Genomic DNA, 27,753 nt, shown 5'->3' on the forward strand with positions numbered 1-27,753 from the left:
AAGCCACCTGTCATTCTCCTTGCTGTTAGGATACTGATCACTCGGATCTACTATGTAGATCCGTTGATCAGTGTCCATACAGCTCAAGCCCCAGCCAATCACAGTAGAAAGCACGCCCCTAGGGATACACACAGCCCCTCCCTCCCAAATAAAGTTAACCTCTTCACTACCAGTGTATTTTTACAGTAACAGTGCATATGTATAGCACTGATTACTGTAGAAATGTCACTGGTAACCCCAAAAGTGTCAAAAATGTCAGTCAAGGGTCCGATCTGTCCGCCCCAATGTCGCAGTACCGCAAAAAAAATCGCAGATCGCCGCCATTACACGTTAAAAAAAAAAAAAAACAACAAAAATGACAGAAATCTTTCCCTTTGTTAGTAAACGCGATAACTTTTGCGCAAACCAATCAAAATACGCTTTTTGCGATTTTTTTTTTTTACCAAACATAGGTAGCATAAAACAAATTGGCCGAAAAAGTAAAAAAAATTTGATTTTTAAATTTTTTTGGGGGGGAATTTCATATAAAAAAATGTGAAAAATATTGCTATTTTTGCAAAATTGACGCTCTTTTTTTGTTTATAGCGCGTGATCAAAAAATCGCACAGGTGATCAAATACCACCAAAAGAAAGCTCTGTTTGTGGGAAAAAAAGGACGCCAAATTCGTTTAGGTACAGCGTCGCACGACCGCGCAATTGTCCGTTAAAGTCACGCAGTGCCGAATCGCAAAATACCCCCTGGTCGGAATGGGGGTAAAATCTTCCGGGGCTTAAGTAAAGGAAGTAAAGCCATTTTTTTTTCTGTATCTGAAAAGTAAAGGAATAATGTGCTAGTATGTATCGCATATTGACACATTATGTGACACTTACCTCCAAACGAAGCCCTTGTCATCCCCACTGGAACCCGCATCCATCTTCACTCGTCTTCCTTCCTGGGTCCGCGGATTCCGGCTGTGCATGTGTGCAGGAGCCGCCGGTCACGGCACAGGGCTCTGAAGAAATGGCACAGACGGCCGTTCCTTCAGAGTGATGACGACATGGGCGCAGTATACAGTAAATATCTCCTAAACGGTACATGTTTAGGAGATATTTACAGTACCTATAGGTAAGCCTTATATAGGCTTACCTATAGGTGCAAACACACAAGGGGGGTTCATAACCACTTTAAGAGACAGGAGCTCCTCTTTAGGCTTCCCCTTATATCTAATGATGCCTGTTCACACCTGAGCACTATGTTGATTGAAGCTTGTCAATCAAAGAACTTCATGTGCTGCTTTGGGGCAGAATTGTGCAATTTTGCCTTCTATAGACTTCAATAGGGGTGCCTGAAAAATTTCTAACAAATCACGTACTGTGCATATTTTGCAGAATTTCTTGCGCTCTCCCTCACAGTAACTAGCTTTTCTTTGGCTAAAATACTCATACCAGAAAATACCTGCGCAATGTATGGCAAAAAAGCTCCAACATCGCCTGACAATGTTCACGCTCATGTGTGAAGTTGGGGCTTAATATTTTTTAAAACCATATTTTTGGGTATAGTTAGCATATATACGTCTACCAGAATTATTATTTACTGAAAAAAATTCTTCTAGATGCCTTTAAAACATTTACTACTAAATCTTCCTACCGTCAGTAAACACCACTAGGTACAATTAAACCTTGCCAGTGCCCTGTAAGTAGGCAGCAGACTGTATAATTTGCTGGCACTCTGTAATCAGAGGACAACACATCCTCCCTTATAATGCGGGTGCTGTCCTTACTTCTAGATCAAAATAAACTACAAAAAAAGTATCTCGCTATTTATGTACACTGTAATTATACAGCGGTGTGAATGGGGAGGAGGAACATTTCTGGAGGTCTGAAAATGGTGACTGGCCAATGGATGACTCAGTGTGTATTTTTACACCTCATTCAGCTCTCCAGCTGAGAGTTTAAAGGTACATGCTAGTCAAAATTAAAGTGCAACTCCAAGAAAATAAACTTTTTTTTTTCTTAAAGAAATAAGTTACCCCTAATGAAGAGTATGCAAAGTCCAGAGCACTGCTGGTTGTGTAAAAATCAGTTTCCCTCATGCTGAATAATTCCCACAGTGCTCCTCATCCACGAGGCTGACAGTTGCTGCTATAGTACAGTGAAGGGATCAAACTGTTTAGTCAAGCCTTCACCCCCCCCCCCCCCCATAAATTCAAAAACCACCTAGTGGTATGACCCAAGTTCTAGAACACATTTCCTCCTCTTGACTGCAAGTCTGTGGCTATTGAGTCACTTATCTTCGAGCCATCTTGGTTTTCTGTTTTTTCTAAATACAGTGGGGAAAATAATTTGATCCCCTGCAGATTTTGTAAGTTTGCCCACTTACAAAGAAATTAAGGGTCTATAATTGTTATAAGGTATATTTTAAATGATAGGGACAGAATACCAAGCAAAAATCCAGAAAAACGCATGGTACAACTGTTAAAAATTGAGTTACAGTTCAGTGAGTAAGTATTTGATTTCTTACCAAACAATAATTCTGGTTCCTACAGACTGGCTACAGTATGTGGTACACAGATTAGTCCTGTATATTTAGGAAGTTGCTCCAAACAACAACTGGTGTATAAGAGACAACTGTCCGCAGAATCTTTCTTCCATTCAAACCTCACAATCAAGGGCAAGACCAAAGGACATCAGGGACAAGATTTTAGACCTGCACAAGGCTGGAAAAGCTACAAGACCATCAGCAGTGAGGAGTCAACTGTTGAAGCAATTATTGGCAAATGGAAGAAATACAAAATAACCATCATTCACCCTCTGTCTGGAGCTCCTTCCCCTCGTGGGGTAAGGATGATGAGAAAAGTGAGGGATAAGCCCAGAACTACACGGAGGAGGAGCTTGTGAATGATCTCAAGGCAGTTGGGACCAAAGTCCCCAAACAAACCATTGGTAACACAATATGCCGCCATGGATTGAAATCCTGCAGTGCTGCAGGGTCCCCCTTCTTAAGAAGGCACATGTACAGGCCCTTCTGAAGTTTGCCAATAAACATCTAAATGATTCAGAGAAGGATTGGGAAATAGTAACAAGACAAAAAGATTTCCAAGCTCTCCTTACCGACCAATCTGCGACCAACCGAATTAACCTGTCCAACAGTACGTGTTAAAAACAGGGGTTTAGTTGCACACATTTGCAAATACATGCATAAGCCACAGAGCCCCGTCAAGGCACCCCATTATCTGTGGTCCTAACTCTAAATTCTGTGAGTCTACAACAATGGAAGCACATGCATTTAATGGACAGGTGTAGGACAGATATACCTGAAGGGAGCCCACCCCTTCTTAAAGGCACAGGGGCACACTGAATAGGATTGGGAGATAGTGCTGTGCTCAGATGAGACCAAAATTAAGCTCTTTGGCATTTATTCGACTGGCCGTGTTTGGAGGAAGAAAAATGCTGACTATATCCCTAAAAACCCCATCCATACAGTCAGGCACGGAGGTGGAAACCTTCTGCTTTTGAGGCTATTTCTCTTCTAAAGGTACAGGCGGACTTTGCCGCATTGAGGGGCCAATGGACGGGGCCATGTATTGTATTGTAAAATCTTGGGTGAGAACTCTCTTCCCTCAACCAGGACACTGACGATGGGGTCTTCTAGCATGGCAATAACCCGAAATAGACCATTAGGGCAACAAAGGAGTGGCTCAAAAAGAAGCACATTAAGATCATGAAGTGACCTAGCCAGTCTCCAGACCTTAATTCTATAGAAAATTTATGGAGGGAGCTGAATCTTCGAGTTGCCACGCAACAGCCAAGATTGCAGAGCGAAAAAGAGTACTATGCGTAATAATCCGACACAACGCAAACTGATTTGTCCCTAACCAGCAGCGCTTTTGGCCTAGCATACTCTTCATTGGATGTAATTTCACTAGTGATCTTTCAAAACTGTTTATTCCTGGACTTTTACTTTAAAAATTATGGCTTGGCTATAGGCACCATAGTCTTTTTTTAAATGAAACCTGCTGTTCTGGGATCCCCTTTTCTTTCTCTATTGTAATGCAATTGAGGTAGTCCCAAAAGCACCCACTGCAGTCTCCTCCTTATCTCCCGCATACAAAAAGCCTCATGTTACACAGTAGTTCTTTTAGGAAGTTTCTCACAACTGCCAATATGAATGAATAAAAAGTTGAGAGAAAGTTACACATTTTAAAATCTTTCTAACAATGTAGCTTAGGGTTTCTCATGTGGGGTTCCATGGAACTCTAGGGTTCCTCCAGAGGTTGCTAGGGGTTCCTTGAGCAATGAGCAATTTCTGCGCCTCCGATAAGTTCCCACTGACAGCATTGATCTTTTTAGCTATCTGTAAAGCTGGCCATACATGAATACTTTTTTTTTTTTTATATTAAAATGGTTGTAAAGGCTGAAGGTTTTTTACCTTCATGCATTCTATGCATGCAGGTCAAAAAACCTTCTGTGTGCTACTCCCCCCCCCCCCCCGCCCACAGCCCCCCTACTACTTACCTGTGCCCCCTGTCGATCCAGCAATATGCATGAGAGACTCGGCTGTCCCAGGACTCCCTCTCCCCATTGCCTCCCACTGCTGGCAATCCCAACCAGTGAGCCAATGAGAGAGTGGGGCGAGCCGCGGCTCTGTGTCCTATGGGCACATAAAGCAGGGCTTGGAAGCGGACACGCACCAGTGCCCCCATAGCAAGTGACTTGCTGTTGGGGGCACTGGTCAAGGGGAAGGAGCCAGGAGCGCCAGTGAGGGACCCAAGAAGCGGAGGATCAGTGCTGCTCTATGCAAAACTACTGCTCAGAGCAGATGAGTATAACATGTTTATTTTTTAAAAAGCTCACCCTTCATCTTTAATCTCTTCCTTTCTTTTCTTTTCTTTTTTTTATACTGCTCTTTTTTTATTTTTACTTTTTGTCTTTTTTTCACGTGTTGGTTTGGCTTTTATGCCATTGTTGGTTCTTTGAGACTTCTCTTTTATGTGAACCTGAAAAGTTTCAGTAGAAGTCCACAGAATCACATGGGTTGTAGTTAATTAAATAATAAAACTTGAATCGTCATAATATTTTTTTGATAATTAGATTGTTGTTTGGAGTGTGTTTAGATTTTTCGCTGGTTACAGCCAAGTTACCTGATCAAACAATTGGAGGCTGCCTACTGTTTGTCTCTTGGTTTATTTTTTTAAACTTACCTGCAACTATCACTATATGCCACAATTGACCAAGAAATGGATGCTGTACTTATTGTACCTTTTTTGTTTCTAATAAAAATTATTGGAAAAGAAAAAGCCGAACCTTTATTACCACTTTAATGTAAACAAAAAATAAAAGCTATTCCCCCATCTACACATTTAATGTGGATGGGGGAATCACTCCTGCTGGGGCATTGTATTTTGACTATTGATCGACCGATATCGTTTTTTTTTTTTTTTTTTTACCGCCGATACAGATATTTTGGTCATCGGATATCGATATTGGCCGATTATTTTCAGAAAATTTTTTTTTATTTTTTTTTAATTTCTACAGGTACTGTGGTGGAGGGATCTGGGGGTCTAAAAGACCCCAAACCCCTCCTCTGCGCTTAAAAGCATCCAAAACGCCAAGTTTGGCTGTTTTGAATGCTGTACATTTTTTTAATTCGGCGCCGTCAGTACCCGGAAGTGATGTCATGTCCTAAAATCACTTCCGGGTACTTGGCGCCAAATTCAAAGAAATGGAGACCCGGTCAGACGGCGGCGGTGCAGATGGAGACCCGGTCAAAAGGCGGCGGTGAAGGTAGGATTCCCGGGTCTCCCGGTGGGACAGGAGACCCGGGCGAGCTGCTGAAGTTGGCGGGAGGAGGGGGGGGGGAACGTCCCCTCCTGCTCCTTGGAATGACAGCCGAGCAGCTTCTCAGCCGCATCGTTTGTCATTACAAGACAGCTGACCGTCTTCTATGGACACCGGTACTGGGGTGATGCCTCTAGCTGCAGGCATCACCCCGGTACAAGCACTTTCCCAAAATATTGGTAAATCAGAAGGCCGATTCCAATATATCAGGCAAAGTGCATATTGGCCCTCGATATATCGGCTTTGCAGATAATTGGTCGATGACTAATTTTGACAGCAGGAGAAAGTTCCCTGCCGTCAGAACACACTGATCAGTGCTGGCTGTAGCCGGAAGCACCGATCAATCGGGAAAAACCCGACAGGCTCATTGCACAGAAGTTGATTGGTAGATCAACTTCTGTACAACCAGCCTTGCCCATACATGGATCGAAATTTGGCCAGTTCTTGCTAAACCAGTGGAATTTTAATCCATGTATGGCCGGCCTAAGGGGGACATTTTTCCCAATGACCACAGGTATAAGGAGCATTCTTTCCACTGATTATGACACTAATGTATCATGAGTTGTAGATATAGTAATTTTTAGCAGGGGTTCCCTGAAATCGGAAAAGTTACTTCAAGGATTCTCTGTTTTGGAAAGGTTGAGAGAGGCTGATGTAGGACATTTATCAAGCAAATCGGTATTGCAATTAGGCACAGTCTGTTTTAGCGAGATCTATGCAACCATTTTTGTGCATCTGTGAACCCTCCAGATTTGTAATTGGGCAGCAACAGATTTAGCATTCTGATGGCTCAGATTTCTGTTCCAAACAAATACAATGAACTAGTGGTCATGGTCAGGTTTTATTAAGCCACAGTGTTACTTCAGAGCAGCAGAGGAATTATTTGATCAATCTGAACTCTTAAAATAATTTCTGTTTTTGTTTAACATTGTAACAGATTTGATACGTATCCACAATTATTTTTTGTTAAATTTTTAGCTTTTGTAAATTACTGCCTAATTTTTTAATTTGTTTTTTATCTTTAACACCTTGGTTTCACAGTATCATTGTGATGAATCAGACATTATGTAACTAACCTATGTTTAAAAGGTATCGGTACACAAATAGCAGCTGTCATTGCTGACCTGTTTATATAGGTACAAACTCCCAGTCCATTATCCTTGCTACACTCTCCTATGAGTCACTGACCTGGAACCCGTTGTGCAGAATTATTGGAGGCTTCAGTACTTTCTGAAATACTGACCAAAGAGAAGCATGCCGATCAGGAGTTCTTGGATTGCTACTCTTTTTATCTGCATGTTAGTGAAAGGTCATTACCTCTAAAAGTAATAAAATCTGAGGCAGCCAGGTGACTAGCATTTTTAGAAGGTCAGCAACTGCAACCCTATTATTTTTCCTAGGTTTTACTTTAAAAATATTTATTGTCCAGGGTCTATATTTTCAAGGGCTCCCCATCTTAAGCGATTAGGGGATCTATGTATGCGTCAGTCTCTATTTCCCTTAAAAGGGGATCTTGCCCTCCAAAAGATAAAAAAGCAAAGATGCATGTTGACCAATACATGCCTTACACTTGATATTTTTTAGCATCTGCCTTTTATGAAGCATTGGTAATGTAGCCAATGTCTACCAGCTGCATTCACAGGTAAACTGTAAAATCTTACGAGTAACCATGAGATTGCGTACATGTTTGCTAAGTAACTTTTACGTATACTGGTGGGTAATCAATTGGGGTGGGGGGTGGAAGGTCTTCTTTAAACTATTGCTTCTCTGACATCCGATGCACAACCTCAAAGGTCACCGCTTTGGAAGAAAACCATTTTTTTTGGCCTTGTCAATTCAGATGTAAGGGTGCTCTGAGTACCATTGTAGTACTATGGACAGGTCTAGTCCAAGTAGACCACACTGGGATAGGGTAATGATTTCGCTTTTTGTGCATTACTATAAAAAATAATCCAGAGCAGAAAAAAATGTCTTTTTGAACTGAAGAACCTCTTCAGACTCTTGGTACATCATGTATACTCTTGAGCATGACTCGTGTGAAGTGAACTTAACATTTAGTGTAATTGGATTATGTGTGTCTTAACCTGCTTGTGCCTGTACTAGACACTGGAGTATTTACTTGTTGGAAGATCTGCATTTGTGTGATCTAACACTGTGTGCTGTCAGTGGGGATGACTCGGAGCATATGTCTGTCATGTCCCAGTGCATTGTGTTTAGCTCTGACCTATAATCCATTTCAATCTGCAGTTGGAAGGGTGGTGCTGAGCTCCTGGGCAGGTAAGAATGACAAAACTTTGTTACAGAATTGGAGAAAAATGCCACACTTAGTGCCATGTTTTCCAGTTGTGAATTTCTTTAAAATTGTGTTTTTTCCCACATTCCAGGAATGGGTGGAAGGTCATCATACTTGATTTATTGACGTAAGACCACCAAAGAAAGCCATAAAATCAGCTGCCAACATCCCTGAGATCAATGGAAACACGGTGATAACCTCTAAATATCTAATGGGACTTTATAGGCAACGTAGAGACCAAAAAGTAGGATTGAATAAAAAATACAGTTTATTACATACACATAAATTGTGAGTATCCTTAGAGACAATAAAATTGCTGAATAGTAACATTGCCTACATAATTTAGGTGACAATCTCTCCTCTTCACCCTTTACATGGAGACCTGAATGTGGGGACGCATAGTGATCTCCACCCCGTGGTAGAAGTGAACTTTGTTTTTATACTTTACAGATGTAAACATCGTTTTGCTCATCATATATGAATCTAAATGTTGTGACACTCTCCCGTAATACTCCTGAAGAAAGAATTGAATCCCTCCTGAAATGCGTCAGAATTAGTGGAGATATTGTCACTCAAATTGTGTACACAATTTTACTATTCAGCCATTTTTATGTGTTACTTAATTGACCAATTTTATTGTCTCTAAGGACACATACATTTTATGTGAATGTAATAAATACTATTTTTTTTATTTAATCATACTCTCTAATTTGCCTATAAAATCCCATTGGATATTTGGGGTTATCACCTTGCTTTTCATTCATACTTGATTTACTACATTAGAACAAGACCAATTTTTAAAGAGGAAGTAAACAGCTTTTTTTTTTTTCTCTGACCTGCAAAGTAAAGGTATAATGTGCTAGAATGCATCGCAAACTAGCACATTGTGTGAAATTTACCTGCAAATGAAGTCCTTGTCACCGCTGGAGGCCACATCCATTTTCACCCATTTTCCTTCCAGACTCCGGCTGTGTGACTGGTCAGACCTGTGTGATGTCACTTCCGTGCATGTGCGCAGGAACCACTGGTCACGGCACAGGGCTTTGAAGAAAAGTCACGGGTGGCCGTTCCTTCAGAGCACATGCGCGGATGACGTCATCAGCTGCATATATATTAAAAATCTCCTAAACGGTGCACGTTTAGGAGATATTTCCAGTATCTATAGGTAAGCCTTCTTACAGGCTTACCTATAGGTACTGTGGGAGATTAGCTCAGTGGTAGGCATGGATGACCCCTTGGGGGGGCTCGTTACACAGAGAGACAGCCGAGAAGTGGTTGCAAACAACATTTTATTTGGTTAAACAAGTGCATGCAGCAAAAACATCCAAAATAAAATAAAACGCAAAATAAATCCTTGCCACTGTGGGCGGCTACCTTCTCACACACAGGAACCTACCTATGTCTCCAACCTACTGTTGGGCAAACTTTGCTGATCCTACAGCAGACACTCAATAGTCCATGTTTTTTCTTCACACAACAAATGTCCATTTATCATGTCCCCTTTCCTCTTCACATTGAACAGGTCCCTTTGCTTTTCTCTTCACATAGAACACAGTGCATTTATTTCTTTCCACATAGAAATAGTCCAAGACCTCACCTTGAGTAGCCTTCAATCTTGTTACCCTCCTCAGCTTCACATCGCTTCAGGAGGTCTTCCCCATGCTCACACAGCTTTCAGGGGGCACACATCTGACTGTCCTCCTCTCCCAGCCCACACGGCGACAGGAGGCAGCAATCCTTAGACTTCCTTTGGACAAATTATAGAGGCCTTCATTTCCTCATTCTGAACAGCTCAATGGTTTTCAACTTCCTGCTGGCTATCTCTGCAGCCAACACCCTATAGTAATTGGTGAACTTTCAAAACCAGGTGGAAATGTATCTCCTGTCTGTGACTACATCCACAGATTTACCTGACTTCCTGTCACAGTACAAACAATCAATTGAAGTTTATTTCCTTTTTAACATCTTTCTTTTTAGTTTCCGCTGGAGCCAGAAGAGAACTCAAGTTTTTGCATTGTATTAGTGGCCTTAGTTTTTGCATTGTACTAGTGGCCTTTACGGCTTAGTGTTAATTTTTTAGGTTTTGGATAAAATGGGGAGGGTTAGAAGCTCTGTCAGAGCTTTATTACTGTAAGTGCCCCTATTGGAGATTTTTCTTCACTGTCTGTTTAGATACAAGGTGACAGGAAGTGAAAAGATCTTGCCCCAACTGGGTCTTCTACAGAACTAGAAACCTGGCAGAGGGCCCAGCCCTTCCTCCTTCTTTCCAAAACTAAGAAAGTTTTGGCAAAAGTTGCGTTTTAAGTTTAGGGCTCATTTTTACAGGCACAGAGAGCCATACATGGAAAAAAAAAACTTTCTGCACCCAGGAGTGACAGGTGTTTGCATAAAGCTGCTTGTACAGATTCAAGTGGTTGCAAACCCTTACATTTACCCAGAAGTGACTGGCCTCAGGTGATACAGAGGTAAACCAAATCTTCCTACATTAGTTGTACCTGTTTTAAATAAAACAGTCTTCTCCCTAGATCCAGTCAAAGTGCAGAATTTACACAGGATCTCGCAGCTCTGAAAAGCAGGGGGCGGGGAGATGGGTACATCAGTGAGGAGTGCTCTTGAGAGCTGATTGGAGGGAAGGGACACCCCCCCCCTTCACTTCCCCCCCCCTTCACACAGCCCACAGAAATAGAGCTGAGGCTGTCAATCAGCTGGAGTTCCCTCCCCGTCACCATTTTTCTCTTGGTGTCAGGAAAACTCAATAGAAGTCACTCATACTTATAGCAGAGGAATGGGGCAGCAGACAAAAATGACACTTTGTGCTTTGGATTGAGACAAGTCCACACTATAGAGGGATTTGCTTTGTTTAAATTTTCATGTCTGAGGTTTACAACCACTTTAATGACAGTTTGCAGCTATACACTGGTAACCATACTTTCGAGTATTGACTTGCACACGTGTACAGGGACAGAGCCCTGGACAAAATCTGTCTGTCTCCAAGTACACACATCCATTCCAGTATGCTGGCAAACTCTCAGAATTGATTGTAAATAGCTGTCACTCCCAGGCGCAGAAATATACTTGTTTTTCATGTATATGGCTCCCTGCGCCCCTGTGAATAAGCCCTAAACTGTTATAAATGAATGAAGTCCAGGCTGACACCGCAGAGTTACAGTGAGCCCTTGATTCTGGCCTTCATGATGTGATTAATTTTGGTAGTGTTTAGGTCGATCATAGTGCTAAAACGCAACAATGTGACTGGCTTAGGTCTCAATGGTATAGAAGCTAGATTCTGCAGCAGAAGCACCCCTGGAGGGGCTGCTGAGAGTATGCACAGGTGTCCCTTGGCTAGTACTGAGACTGCCTGCCCCAGACACCAGTTCCAAGCACACCGACAACACAGGCTCAGTCTAGGGGATGTCTTTCAGGATATTCCAAAATGATATCTGAGATCAACAGGAGGGGAAATTTCTATAGTAGCCACCTTAACTGGAGGTGATAGGAAATGGCCAGTGACTCTAGGTCTCTATAAGAGCAGACCCAGACGATAAAGCAACCTGTGGCACTTACCTCTAGCAGTAGGTACACCTGAGAGTCCCAAAACCAGGTCTTGCGCACAATGTCCTAGTCTGCTACCCAGCTTCCACATGACCGTTTCCTTCTCCAGGCTGGCCTCCAAGATGATGCCATTCAGCAAAAATCTTTTTAGCCAGTAATCTCCAGGCCTTCAGCCCAGTACCTGCAGAGGCCCAAACAGCAACTCTAGTACACAGGCTGCATCCCAGGAGCAGCAGCCCCAGGACAAGAACAATCTGAGCAGGCCTCCAAAACATTTATTACCACCCCCAGCCACCTACTTGGCACCCCCTCCCAAAGATTGGCTGATATTGGTAACTCATTGGTAGATCCTCCTACTCTATATTTTGGAAATTTCTTCAAGAAACAGGCAGAAGTAATTAACCACCTCGCTTAGGGAGACCTGAGCAGACCAAAAAAACAGATCACCACTCCACTGAGTATAGTGGAGCCAAAAAAAAAACCTTAAATTTTGCTTAACCTTTGGCAGGGCGATACACATTTGTAATAAAATTCAGTAATGGCAAAGAACATGGAAGAGTATGTGTGTAAGGTTTCCTGTAAACAAGCTTTCAACCTGTGCCCAATGGCCTCCAAGATTAAGGTCCATTTAAAACTCTGTAAACCATGCCAACATTATTAATGATGTTTGGAGTGCAGTAATCTATAGCATCAGATTAGGAGATGGTTTGTGATTGGCTGCCTAGAGTTTCATCGCTTTGCTGATTTATTATTGCCCCTTAAGCCAGCCATAGGTTGTTCTAATCTAAGATTCAAATCATGTATGGGCAGGCTGAATGTACCAAAGTTGAAAGATTAACTTGGGTACAACCAGCATGCCCGTTTTTTGATCCCTATGCTTGAAGTGAACCTCCATTTTTTTTTTTTCTGAAGGGGAAAAAAACAAACCATTCTCTTCAGGGCATTTATATACACTACAAAAATGTTAGCAAATGCTTATTTCTGTCCTGTAGATACGAAGACTTGTCACTACTGTACATTATTCAAAGTTAAGGAAGTTGGAGGGTCCCTATAATCTCTCCCAATGCTGGCATTAAAGAGAAATCATGACCCGAAAGGAAGACTATGACAGTGTTCTGTAAATAAAAGGTGTACAATTAATTATGCCCCCCCCCCCCCCTCTCCACACCCCATTTTTTTTTTTTTTTTAATTATGGTTACCAGGCATTTCGGCAGCTTTAAAAGGTTAGGATTGAAAAGGAAAATATATTGTGATGACATTGCCCTACAATCTAGCTTGTGTAACCAATCTATCCTTTTTTATATAGTAAGTGGAATTTCCCTTTTTATGCAAGTATAGATGTATGGCCTCCAAACTCCGGACTGGGGGGCCAGATGCAGGCCCTTTGCTTGCTTTTATCCTGCCCTTAGGGCACTATTTTTATCCACGGATACCAACAATGGGACATAATTCCTCCCAATGACATCAAAGATGAGGGCACAATTCCTCCCAATGACACCAAAGATGGGGGGGAACAATTCCTCCCAATGACACCAAAAATTGGGGGGGGGGGGGACAATTCCTCCCAATGACACCAAAGATGGGGGGGAAGAATTTCTCCCAATGACACCCAAGATGGGAGGGGAAAAATTTCTCCCAATGACACCCAAGATGGGAGGGGAACAATTTCTCCCAATGACACCAAAGATGGGGGGGGGGGGGACAATTCCTCCCAATGACACCAAAGATGGCGGGGAACAATTCCTCCCAATGACACAACAGACGGCGGGAACAATTCCTTCCAATGACACCAAAGATAAGAGGGGGCACAATTACTCCCAGTGACACCAAAGATGAGGGGGGGCACATTTCCTCACAATGACCTCAAAGATGGGAGGGGGGCACAATTCCTCCCAATGACACCAAAGATGGAAGCACAATTACACCAACAATAAGGCACAATTCCTCCACTGACACAAATGATGGGGCATTGTTTATTCCTGCTGACGTTGGAACCTTTTCTACTCCCACTGGCCACAGTCTGGCCCCCCTTAAGTCTGAAGGGGGTAAACTGGCTCTTTGTTTAGAAAGTTTGAAGACCCTTGGTTTAGATTATAGAAAACAATACTTTCTAGAACAGCCTTTCTCTTTTTACCCCAGAGGAATTCAGAAATGTTCAGGTGTCATGGAACCCCTACTAAAATTGTCAGGGTTCAATGTGAAAAAATGCCTCTTTCACTGGTATGTTACTCTTAAAGACCGCTAAAAAGATCATTGGTGTCCTGCTCCTGCTGACTCTGTGTAGTGGCCTTTGACCCAGAACTATGCAGGCCCATCAGATGGTAGGACAATCAACCACAGTTAAAGGAACCTCTTGAGCAACCCTGAGATTTCGTGGAACCCTGTTGAAGAATAAGGTTTTTGGTGTTCTTGGAAGTTCCCTTTTGCTTTTATACAATCCAGTTGTTTTGCAAGGATTACTGTATTTAAGATTATGCTTCTCATAATCATGATTGTGGCGCTAAGTTGCTGACTTCTTCTTGCAGTTCACCAGCGAATTCAGGAAGCCGAGGAGCTGAAGTCTAAGAAGAATTCGAAATCTCGAAAAAAGAGGAAGCAGAATGTGGAAGAAGAGGAAGGTAAATATAGCTGTGGTCTTCTGAGACTGGCGTTAGAGCTGTGCCTGATTTTCTGTGAGCTCGTATTGCCGTGTTTGTGTCCACTTTAGTTCCTGTTATTTGTCAGTCTTGAAAGCTGTTGCGTTACCTGGTTCCTTGATCATGTGCACTAACTGCATGCTTGACAAACGTGGTTACAGCATGATACACACACACACACTGAAGAAGGGTCTATTCAATGCTAGGGGTCAGTTTGTTATATTGATTATTCCCATGTGTATATATATATTGCAACTGATCAGTCCCGAAATGTGGCAACTGTCTTAATTTTATTTTTTTACAGGCTTTTTTCTTTATTTTCACCTAGTAATCCTGCCAGTAACAAACTTCCTGTCCCTAGGGTGACAGCGTGCGCACACTGTATTGTATCTACAGGGTAAGAGCCTTTCTGGCCGACCGAACACAATGATTACTGCTAACTGCAATAGCCGTCGAAACTAATGGCATGTAAAAAAGCCAAAAGGCTGATTGTACCCAAGTTAATCTATGGATCAACTTAAGTACAGTAAACTTGTCCATAGATTAATCGAATCTCAGCCAGTCCCTGGTAAACTGGCGGAATTGCGATCCACCTATGGCCGGCTTAGTTGAACTTGGCCTGGTTTATTCCCACCTCCTGAACTTCTTTAGTGGTCATTTTTAATTAATGGTTGATAGGCTTGAAAGGTTGCGATAAAATGTTACAGCAAAAGCTGAGATTTGCACATAACTTGCCTTTTTCTGTTGATTATTTTAAAATTCAGTTTTAACCTCCTACTTCTGTAGTTTTCTCATCATATGCTCAGTTTAAATTGACCGTATTTGTCACTAGTCATTCAAGTCTTCTACAAAAAGACCCATTTTGAATAATGTAATCTGAAATTCGAATGTATACATTGTAGTATATAGGCTGAACATATACAGTCTCCAAAGAGGCTGCTCCAATTTACTGGCGTACCCCATGTAGTATCCTTTCTCACTTCAACCGTTGTGAGTGTATTCGTATTGAGTGGATTGTTGAAGTTTAGGAATGCTCTAGGGCAGTGGTCCTCAACCCTGGCCTACAGGGCCCACTAACAGGCCAGATTTGCAAGATAGCTGAAATACATCCCAGGTGATATCATTTGCTGCTCAGTGATTGCAGTACTCTAGTCTGCATCTCCCCAAGGTAATACCTAAAATCTGGCCTGTTAGTGGGCCCTGTAGGCCAGGGTTGAGGACCACTGCTCTAGGGCATGTTCAGATCCTAGTCCAAACCCACATGAGCGATACCATCAGGAAGCTAGTGTCCGTATTCTCATTATATACATTCCTGGGTTAGGCTCAGAAGATGCAGATGCTGCTGTCTAAGTAGACGAAACGCATCAAGTCGAGTCCTGTCTGTGCCATTGTGTACCTATGCTGTTTACAGAATATATTTAAAAAGCGCTTTTTATCGACTGTTCTGAACTTTTAATAAACCCCTTTATTGTATGGTTTTACACTATGTGGAGGCTTTTTGCTTTCCTTTCTGGATCACATATCCACTGAGTGTTGCTAGAGAAGAATTGAGCCACGTTTGACTGTGATACTGCTGACCCCCTATTGAGTCGTTCCATTGAGGGTGGATGAGGAGTATCTCGGTGTGTGGAGAGTGGTGGGAGAAACCGCATCCTTGTTCTCCCCTCCGCTACTCAGTGTTCATACACCATTGCTTATGTTTGGCGTATGCCAAACTGGGTCCACTTGTTCTGGTAAGCCTCGTTTATGTTGGTGGTGGTGGATTTCTTCACAGCAGTATTCTCTGGTCATTGGTTTTCATCCAGTATCCACTTGGAACACGTTTTGAAGAATTGCCTTCCACACGCTTGTTTGAACTTTGAGATTATGGACTTTATTTTTATTTATAATTTCTGAGTGTTCTGTTACATTTATTGTGCATTGTGGTGTCCCCATTTAGCTCACTATATCACATTTATTGATGCCACTATTGTCCTAAGACCTACACCGGTATACTCAATATATCTGTGGTGGTATTAGTCACAATATATACTTAGAATTTTTGCATATGAATTTTTTAAACGTTTTTCAATCATCAGGATTTATATTGTGTGTAGTTGCTATTTATAGCATGAGTAATGTTCATGATTTATTAGCGCTGCACCTATTGTTATAATTTTACATAAATTTGTCCTGTGTTGTGCTGGCTGCTTAACTGTGTCTCCTTTTGGGATGTTAGCGCGGTATTTTCCCATTTGTTTTCATATGAATGGGAAGGACTGAAAAATGCAATAAACACAAAGCCATCTAACCAACAAGATAGGATTTTTACTACTGATTATTAGCATAAAACAGACAAAATAAGTATAAAAAAAAACACAACACACACAAACAGCACCAAAAAGTACCACTAAAGCGGAATACACACTATGCAACTTTTGTTATTAGATTTTCTTTAGATTTACCTTCAACTATGTAGCGAAAGGGCCTGCTTGCATACAAATTTTGAGTGTTTAGGTTTGACCTCATATTTAATGGTTTTGGTATATCTAAAGGAAAAAATCTAAAGAAAATTGTATAGTGTGTATCTAGTCTTAGTCTTGTATCTCGATGGTGCCCAGATCGTTGCTTTTCTTGGATTACAGGACCAGCCTGCCGGAGTTTGCATGTGATTATCGCTAGTGGCTAGTATAGCTGCTATCAGTAATCATTGTATTCTCCAGGTGGAGACGGCTCATCACTCCCCCCTCCGCAATCGGGAGAATACAATGGCTTGGTGGGAGGGATTCCCCTGTCAACCCGGTCTGTGTTGATGGAGAAATTGGTTGCAGGAAAAAAATTTGCTCCGTGTATAGGCTGCTTAATGTACTTCAGGATATAGCAGAGACATCAAGGTTGGAGGATGGAACTATGTCACGACGCAACTGGTTACAGAGTCATCCAACAGCCCTGAAAGTGTTGAATGCCATAGAGTCCTATGGATGCGGCAGTCCTGGAGTGGAGGAAAGTTAGGAAAACACAGAAAGGGGACTGGTAATTTTAGAGAGAGACAGAATATCTATCTATCTATCTATCTATCTATCTATCTATCTATCTATCTATCTATCTATCTATCTATCTATCTATCTATCTATCTATCTATCTATCTATCTATCTATCTATCTATCTATAGATATAGATCTATCTATATATATATATATATATATATATATATATATATATATATATATATATATATTTATATATATATATATATATATATATATATACACGACCTATGTGAGATGTAGTTTGCCTTTAGGTAAATAGATTCCCGAAACTTTTCCCACAAAAGTATTTTTTCCTTTGTGTTGATAACTGCACTTTAAAGAGTGGGTTCTCTGATCTTAAAGGAATGTGGAATATTTTCAATGTTTTTAGATGCATAAGCATCTGAGATCAGCTTGCTGTAGATAATCTTACTGATGTGGGTTCATGTTCTATAAACCTGGTTTCTCTGTATCATTTGTGATCAAGGCATCTGGGAGCAGTCATTTTCTGCTGGTGGGGGGTTTTTTTTTTCATATAATTTTCTTCAGAACTGCACAATACACAGGTACACATTGCCCAGGTTCAGGGCCTACAGATGATTTGGATTAAGGGGGTATAAACATGTAACATTGGTTTTGCACAAGGAAGTGTAGCACCCTCCTAGGTAGGTGCAAGGAAAATAGCATATATTGGCCCTGTCTGCTTATCAGGAGGGCTGGATGTGTTAGAAAGAAAATGGCCTCTGCCCCCACCTATAACTGGCCTTCATAGCAAAGAACACATGGAAGGGCAACCCACATGAAACAAACAAAAATAAAATTCCCAGTTCAATTTGCCAACCAGTCTGCTTACCAACCAAATAAACTTGTCTAACAGTTTGCGTCAAAACAGGGGTTTAGTTAGCACACATTTGCAAACGCATGTGAAAGCTGCAGGGCCACTTCACGGCGCCCCTGTATTACCTGCAGGGCGCCGTGAACAGGCGGTCCATTTCCATCCGATTTCCCCATAGAAGAGAGCAGAACTGTGTCTGTGTCCGTCCTGCACAGTGAGCGGATCAAAGGAGTAATCCCCCCGCTGAGTAAGCGGAATCCGTAACACAGAGGTGCTCATGTGAAAGGACCCTTACAATAAAACCTAGAAGCTGATTGGTTATTATTCTCAGCTGTATATACAAAATTGAGACATGACCCTGTGTATAGTGACACCACATCTTGCATACCAAGACTGAGAGGATATTGGGTGCTCTGTTTATCATCCAAACACCAATAGGATCTCCTGAGGAAGCTGTATAGCGAAACACGTAGTGATCCATTGTATCTATTAGAATCCCATTGGCCCAAATACAGGAGGTCGTTTGTCCTTGTGATTCAGACACCAGACCCTGGCATATGTCAGGCAATTTATGGGTCCTCTTACTATAGGAGCATGCTGTATAGCACCTTTGTGTACATTATTCATGCTATGGTTTTAATGAATTTTTCTATCATGCTGTCTAAATAAATTTTGTATGTCTTTTTATATCTGAGTATTATTTCTTTGTGGGGTTAACAGTTGCTGCCTTCAAAGTCATATTACCCTTAGGGTCCTTTCACACGGTCCACATCCACCGACGGAGTCCGTTCTGCTCAGAGGGGATCGATCCGCCGATCCCCACTGAGCAGACGAATGACAGCTCTGTCTCCTCTCTGTGTGCAGAGACGGAGCTGTCAGATCCCCGCTGTCCTCTATGGGGGAATCGGATGAGAACGGACCGCCTGTCTGTTCTCATCCGATCCGCTTGACGGATGGAAAATAGGATTTCCCATCCACCCGGATTTCACAGACAGGATCGGAAGCGGATATCAGCGAGTGTCAGTGGAGATGTCTTCGCTGACATCCGCTTACCCATAGGGATGCATGGAGCATCCGATCAGGTCCACCTAAAAAACTGACAGATCGGATCGTTCGTGTGAAAGACCCTTACGGTTTTTTTCATTCTTTTCTTTTTTATTATTCACAGCTGCACCACATTCTGTTTGCACCAATTTTAGTAAATCTCCCCCATTCTGTCCATGGCATTTACACAGCAGGAGACGAATCGCAGCACAGTCAGGCCACGGGGCGCCTGCCCCCTACTTGGAAAAACAGAATCCTGTGTGTGTATATATATATATACAGTGGGTACAGAAAGTATTCAGACCCCCTTACATTTTTCACTCTTTGTTATATTGCAGCCATTTGCTAAAATCATTTAAGTTCATTCTTCTTCCTCATGAATGTACACATAGCACCCCATACTGACAGAAAAACACAGAATTGTTGACATTGTTGCAGATTTATTAAAAAAGAAAAACTAAAATATCACATGGTCCTAAGTATTCAGACCCTTTGCTCAGTATTTAGTAGAAGCCCCCTTTTGATCTTATACAGCCAGGAGTCTTTTTGGGAAAGATGCAACAAGTCTTTCACACCTGGATTTGGGGATCCTCTGCCATTCCTCCTTGCAGATCCTCTCCAGTTCTATCAGGTTGGATGGTAAACGTTGGTGGACAGCCATTTTTAGGTCTCTCCAAAGATGCTCAATTGGGTTTAAGTCAGGGCTCTGGCTGGGCCATTCAAGAACAGTCACGGAGTTGTTGTGAAGCCGCTCCTTCGTTATTTTAGCTGTGTGCTTAGGGTCATTGTCTTGTTGGAAGGTAAACCTTCGGCCCAGTCTGAGGTCCAGAGCACTCTGGAGAAGGTTTTTGTCCAGGATATCCCTGTACTTGGCCGCATTCATCTTTCCCTCGATTGCAACCAGTCGTCCTGTCCCTGCAGCTGAAAAACACCCTCACAGCATGATGCTGCCACCACCATGCTTCACTGTTGGGACTGTATTGGACAGGTTATGAGCAGTGCCTGGTTTTCTCCACACATACCGCTTAGAATTAAGGCCAAAAAGTTCTATTTTGGTCTCATCAGACCAGAGAATCTTATTTCTCACCATCTTGGAGTCCTTCGGGTGTTTTTTAGCAAACTCCATGCGGGCTTTCATGTGTCTTACACTGAGGAGAGGCTTCCGTCGGGCCACTCTGCCATAAAGCCCCGACTGGTGGAGGGCTCCAGTGATGGTTGACTTTCTACAACTTTCTCCCATCTCCTGACTGCATCTCTGGAGCTCAGCCACAGTGATCTTTGGGTTCTTCTTTACCTCTCTCACCAAGGCTCTTCTCCCCGATAGCTCAGTTTGGCCAGACGGCCAGCTCTAGGAAGGGTTCTGGTCGTCCCAAACATCTTCCATTTGAGGATTATGGAGGCCACTGTGCTCTTAGGAACCTTAAGTGCAGCAGAAATCTTTTTGTAACCTTGGCCAGATCTGTGCCTTGCCACAATTCTGTCTCTGAGCTCTTCAGGCAGTTCCTTTGACCTCATGATTCTCATTTGCTCTGACATGCATTGTGATCTGGAAGGTCTTATATAGACAGGTGTGTGGCTTTCCTAATCAAGTCCAATCAGTATAATCAAACACAGCTGGACTCAAATGAAGGTGTAGAACCATCTCAAGGATGATCAGAAGAAATGGAAAGCACCTGAGTTAAATATGAGTGTCACAGCAAAGGGTCTGAATACTTAGGACCATGTGATATTTCAGTTTTTCTTTTTTAATAAATCTGCAACAATGTCAACAATTCTGTGTTTTTCTGTCAGTATGGGGTGCTATGTGTACATTCATGAGGAAGAAGAATGAACTTAAATGATTTTAGCAAATGGCTGCAATATAACAAAGAGTGAAAAATGTAAGGGTGTCTGAATACTTTCTGTACCCACTGTATGTATATGTATGTATATATATATATATATATATATATATATATATATATATATATATATATATATATATATATATATATATATATATAATATATATATAAATACGCGATTCTGCACAGCCGGCTCGCACTGTATAGCAGTAAAAGCTACAGTGCGTAGCCGGCAAGCGGATATGCAGTTTTATATTCTGAAAAGCTCTCTGATTTTAATTTTTTTTTAATACACCCCTAGGTGTTGAGTTTTAATTCCTTAATGAAGCACATTCCTACCAAGAAATGTTTAGTTGTACCTCAAACTTGAAAAAATGCGAGCGGCCCTCCGTTTAATCCACATAACTGTGGTTGTCATGGCCGTCTTAGAAGCAGCACTTATGGTTACCACAAACATTTGAAGTTAAAAGCAAATAATTCTTGAGTTTTGTGTCTGATCAGCCTGCAGAGTGAGAAGGTTGTTGCTGCTCCCATCCTCCTCCTCCTCCTCTCAGGATTACAATGCGGCTGCTGAGCTCATGGCTGTGGAATGCAGCAATCTACTCTCCATTCTACATGCTCATCTCCCATTCATTATTGAAGGATCTCTTTCAGTGGCTGACGCACCTACATTAAGCAGGGGATAATAAAGCGCTGAGCCCCGGGCTCCGGCCTTCTATCATTTCCCATTGTCATATATTGCCAATCACATTTATATCCATCTCCTTTTAAAGGAGTCGCATAATACATCTCATTCCTTAAAGTGCTTTGAAGGGAATATAAATCATTTTTCAGTATCTCTGATAAAATACACCTGCTTGATGAAAATACTCTGATCAGTATGTGTCAGGGTTTTACAACCCTTGTTCTTTGTTTAGTAATTGTATGTGAAGGAGGGGGCTGACAGATTTGCCCTTTACATACTCGGGCGCTGCCTTTTGCTTCGTAGTGATGTGGTTTAGAGTAGACCCGTCTCACACTTGTGATTTGTGGGAAAATGGATAAAAGGCGCTGAAAACCTCTTGATTTTTTAATGTTTTTTTTTTTTTTTTTTTTGATTTATATTGTTTGTATCCATCAGTATGGCAATAGTGAATATAGAGAGTCTGAATACTGAGCTTGGAGCTTCTGCACACCTAAGGGCTTCCAAGGTCACCTTACATTGTGGTAGAGATAAGTCAATGCAGGGTCGGGACAAGGGGTGGGCAGGAGGGACGGCTGCCCTGGGCACTGTGGTATCATGCGAGGTGGGGGGGCACACCATGAGGGGATCTGGGGGAGGGAATTTGTGTTAGAAGGGGGAATTTGAGGCATTGCCGGGGCAAGAATTGTTCTAGCAGGGGAAACTTGGGGAGTGGTGATTTGGGGGGATTCGTGTTAGGAGGGGGATGGGGGAGGAGGATTTGTGCTAGGAGGGGGTATTTGGACAGGGAGGGTTTTTGCTAGAAAAGGTAATATGGTGGGGTGGGGGGGGGGGGGTTGTGCTAGGAGGGGAAATTTTTTTTTTGTGCCAAGATCAATGGATTGGGGGAAGAGAATTGGTGCTGGGAGGGGGATTTGGAGTGGGCGGAGGGAAGAGGATTTGTGCTCAGAAGGGAAATTTGAGGGGCAGAGGATTTGTGCTAGGAGGGGGAATTTTCTTTCGGGGGAGGGGGAGATTTGTGATGAGGGCATATGGGGGGGGTGAGAGGATTTGAGCTGAGGGGGCAAAGATTTGTACTGGGAGGGGGGATTTATGCTTGGGGGTAAGCATGCAGATTAGTGCTCAATTTTTTGGGTGAGAGGGGATTTTTGACAACACATAATGCTCATAAATCTTGGGGGGGGGGGGGGGCGGTGTTGCAATTTGGCATGTTCGCCCTGGGCTTTAGATGACCTTGTCCCGGCACTGAGTGAATGTACGGTTGAAGCGCCACATCATGATTTATTTATATTACAGGTACTTCTAGAGTACCATTAATTTACACAGCGCTTTTACATATATAGTCTTCATTCCCATCACTCCCTGCCCTCAAGGAGCTTCTAATTTAAGGTTCCTAACTCCCATTTATACTTACACATATTAGGGTCAGTTTAGACTGGAGACCATTAACCTACCACCTTGTCTTTTTCCAATCCAAATATAACTTTATTAACGATAGATTGTTTGAGGCCCCCGTTCACATCTGGCATTTTGGGATCGCCAGCAGAATCACTGCGTTTCTACCCATGATCCTAAATCGCACTGCAATAGTGGCAAAATGCACCACGCATATATGGGTGTCATTCTTTTTCAATGCTAAACGTGGTATGGTTTTGACGCAATTGCTGCAAACCACGTCATGTGAAGCTTGCCGCCCATAAGAAGCTCCTGCGCCTTGAATGAATGGCACCCAAAGCACATTGTGCGTTTCGCCACTATTGCAATGGATTTGGGATCACGGGCAGAATTGCAGAGATTCTGCCAAAGATCCCAAAACGCCAGATGTGAATAGGGCTTAAAAAGCAAACGTGTTTCGGGGGTTGTTACTCAACTCTCTTTAACTTTCCGCCTGCACTTTATCTGAAAGACTACTACAACATGGGCTTCCAGTGCCAGGAGGAGGGTGTCTATAGACGTCCTCCTGTGATCGCGCTGCTCGCCCGCCCCCTGCGATCTGTGATCACAGAACAGAGTAAAGGGCCAATTACAGCAGCCCTTTACCACATGATCATCTGTCAGCTAATGACAGCTGATCACAGAAGTAAACAGACGCCTGTTATCTGCTTTATACTCCTCCCAATCAGCATGAGGAGAAAAGAAGAAAGTCAATAACAGACTTGTGTTACAGGAACATCAGTCCCAATCATTGCCCACCATTGCCCACCATTGCTGCCAATCAGTGCCTATCAGTGACACCTCTCGGTGCCTCCTCATCAGTGCAGCTTCATCAGTGCCACCTATCAGTGCCCATCAGTGCAGCCTATCAGTGCCCATCAGTGTAGCCTCATCGGCACACATCAGTGAAGGAGAAAAATTACCAGTTTGAAAACTTGTATAACCAACTATTAAAAAAAATTTTTTTTAAATGTTTTTGTTTCCTCAACAAAAAATAAAAAACCCAATGGTGATTAAATACCACCATAGAAAGCTCTATTTGTGTGATAAAACTTTTGTTTGAGTACAGTGTTGCATGGCTGCACAATTGTCGTTCAAAGTGCGACAGCGCTGAAAGCTGAAAATTGGCCTGGGTAGGAAGGGGGTATAAGTGCCCAATAAGCAAGTGGTTAAATAAAGTAAAAAAGTAAATGGATGTTTTTAGAGTGTTGAGAATGAGAACAGCATCTGGCTGTTAGCATGCCATCACCTTCTAATTGTCAGTATTACTGCAGAATTTCAGTTGCCAGTGGAGAGCGATACTCCGCTCATCTAACCAATGAGGCAACAACACGTACGTTTATTAGTCAGTTGACTTGTTCAAATCAATGCACTCCCAGTGAGGCAGATACAGTGTCTTTACAGTGTTATAAGAGGGAAGTATTTGCACCCTCTAGTGGTGATCTGCATTGAAAAGTTTGCAAAAATGCAAAAGTCACTGCAAAAATATATTGCTGTGAAGTAATGACTCAAAATAAGTGTTTTTCATAAAAATAAAAAAAAACCCTACAAAAAAATGTAAGAATTGGCAGGCAAATAGCTACTGATCGACATAACTTTTTACTACAGTATTTTTAAAGCCTATGCAAAAAAATAAAATTCCTAGCTTCCTCCAATGGTCATGTGCTCTCTAGCAATCAGTGGAGTGACAAGGTCATCGAGAGCCCAGAGCGAACATGCCAAATTGCGCCCCCCCCCCCCCAAAAAAAATTATGAGCATTGTGTGTAAGCAAAACCCCCCCCCCACAAAAACAATGAACACTAATCTGCATGCTTACTCCCTAAGCATAAACCCCCCCCCCCCGTAAAAATCCACCCCCTGCTGAAATCTCCCTTCTCAGCACAAGTCTATGCCCCCCCCACCCAAAAAAAAAAATTCACCCCTTCTAGCACAAATCATCCACCCCTAAACTTTCCCCACCTAGTTCACACCTTCTCCACCACACTTAGTTTCCCCCTCCCAACACAAATTCCTCCTAAATTCCCCCTCCCACCACAAATCCCCCCTAAATTACCACTCTTAGCCCCCCCCCCCCATTTTCTCTCCTAGAACAATACTTCCTGCCCCCCCAAACCCCCTTCTAGCACAAATCATCCCCCCTTACCCCCTCACTACACACATCCCCCTAAATCAACACTCTTAGCACCTTCTCCCTCCCCCCCCAAAAAAAAGTCCCATCCTAGAACAATACTTACTGTGTTGCCCCCCCCCCCAAAATCCCCCTTCTAGCACAAATCCCCTAACCCCCAATCTCCTGGTGGCACCCCCTACCTCACATGATACCACAGTGCCCAGGACAGCCGTCCCTCCTGCCCACCCTTTTTCCCGACCCTGCTAGCAATAAGGACCAGTCAGTGGCATTGCTCAATATATGCCTTGGCATTTGCGAGAGATCATCTGGTGTCCATAATGTAACAATTATTTGGGAAGTAACCACATTAGGTATACAACCCCACCAATGTCTAGTGATTAATCTACAAAATGAAAATTCTATGTCTGTGGGTACCATAGAGGCTAAGAGGGAAGGCTGTGCATAGTAACCAATCTGCTTCTAGGTTTTATTGTCAAAGCTTCATTGAACAAGCTGAAGTTAGAAGCCGATTGGTTACTATGCACAGCTGCACCAGATTCTGTGTGCACCAGTAAATCTCCCACTAACTATTCCCAAACCGTGGGGTTGATTTACTAAAACTAAATAGGGCAAAATCTAGCGCAGTTGCGCATGGTAACCAATTAACTTCAGCTTGTTCAGTTAAGCTTTGACAATAAAACATGTAAGCTGATTGGTCTCTATGCAGAGCTGCACTAGATTAGGCACTTTCCAATTTTAGTAAATCAACCCTTCTGTGTTAATAGAGGGCTAGAGCTTCAGTATGGCTGCCTTACAATACCATATTATACCACCAGGGGGAGAGGTAAATAAAAACTGCTGATTCCATCCAAATGCATCTTCCAGTTTTGGATGGTCTCACCCTTAGAAGTGATCTGATCTAAAGAATATTTTGGCAGAGTTTACCGTATTTATCCCTGATATAACTTTGCTTTCTTAGTGCTTGTAAATTGCAATCTGATTTGTGTGCATTGTTTGTTTATTTTTCAGGTCTGCCTATCAGCACCTATGCCAAATACTGCTACCGAAAACTGCAAAAAGTTGCAATTACTGGAGGAAAAAAGGTAAAAATGTTTATGAAATTTATGTGTGTATATGTATGTATGTATGTATGTATGTGTATATATATGTGTATATATATATATATATATATATATATATGTGTATATATATATATATATATATATATATATATATATATATATATATATATATATATATATATATATATATATAGTGTGTATATATAATGTATAATATATATTTGTGTGTATGTATATATAAAATGCACACTTAGGATGACCATGCACATTACAATCTAATCATACAATCAACTTTAGATTTAAAAGTTACAAACATACCTACCTGCTCTGTGTAATTTTTTTGCACAGAGCAGCCCTGATCCTCCTCTTCTGGGGTACCCCGCCGGCCCTCCAGGGCCCTCACTTCTGCCGAGTGTCCCCACAGTAAGCAGCTTGCTATGGGGGCACCCGAGCAGGCTCCCTCCCGAGCCGCTGCTCTGCATGTCCATTTACACACATAGCTGCGGCTTGGCCCTGCCCCCTCTCCTCATTGGCTCACTGGCTGCCAATGAGGAGTTAGAGTCCCCGGAGAGCCACTGCTCTCATGCATATCGCTGGATCATGAAGGGGCACAGGTAAGTATTAGCGGGGATGCTGCACATAGGTTTTTTTTTTACCTTCATGCATAGAAACCTTGAGCCTTTAGAACCACTTTAAACTATGAAACTATGTAACACGAGGACCTAACTAATTTATCCAATCTGTTGGTATCCAGTTAGGCCGGCCCTTCTACCACATAATTGGCAGATCTAAAGGAGATTGTAACATGTATGGGTAGCTTTAGTCTTCTGTTGTATGAGTTTGTAATTCTTTTACTAGTTTATAGTCTAGACTGTAGTACCTACTATAAGTCTACAAAACAATTGCAATGCAAAGAAACTATGGGATAAAAATAAACCTTGATGACGAATAAAGGACGGATAATGGAATAAAGTTTTATCTGGACCTCTTAGCAGTGATGTGGTGCTTAATTTTCAACTCTTTATACAAGACTAATAGAAGGGCCCTTTTAAACTGAACCTACACTTTACCAGTGAAGGACAGAGCAGTAAGTCCCTGTATTCTCCTATCAGCTTATATCTGGAACAGATATGCCAACCAAGAATGTCGTAGAAAGGTAACCAAGTTCGGTGGTTATCCCGGGAGGCATCACCCCGGTATCGTTGTTTAGATCAAACCATTGGCTCTCTTGTAAAAGCAATTGGAGTGGCTCATCAGTCGCTTGATTGCTATTACAGGCCCCCCCCCCCTTCCGCTGCTCTCTCACGCTCTCATGTCCCACAGAAAGACAGCAATTGGCTTTGATTAGCTGTTCGTTATAGTAAACCGAAAGCGATGATATGACCTCACTTACAGTACTCGGAAACCATCCATG

At 42.3% G+C, this 27,753-nt stretch overlaps 1 protein-coding gene across 2 annotated transcripts in view; it reads left to right on the forward strand.

Annotated features, from left to right (window-relative positions):
- LOC309566765 (rho GTPase-activating protein 39-like) overlaps positions 1-27,753 on the forward strand; it is a 175,281-nt gene that overhangs the window by 115,413 nt on the left and 32,115 nt on the right. Inside the window, exons 5-6 of one of the 2 annotated variants that reach the window (XM_082272059.1) lie at positions 14,189-14,281; positions 26,287-26,360. In XM_082272059.1, the coding sequence (XP_082128185.1) occupies positions 14,189-14,281; positions 26,287-26,360 (167 nt within the window). The remainder of the gene's footprint in view (positions 1-14,188; positions 14,282-26,286; positions 26,361-27,753) is intronic. The other variant, XM_082272060.1, reaches the window with a different exon arrangement.

Source organism: Pelophylax lessonae, assembly GCF_965119305.1.
Source record: "Pelophylax lessonae genome assembly, chromosome: 11".
Lineage (NCBI taxonomy): Eukaryota > Metazoa > Chordata > Amphibia > Anura > Ranidae > Pelophylax > Pelophylax lessonae.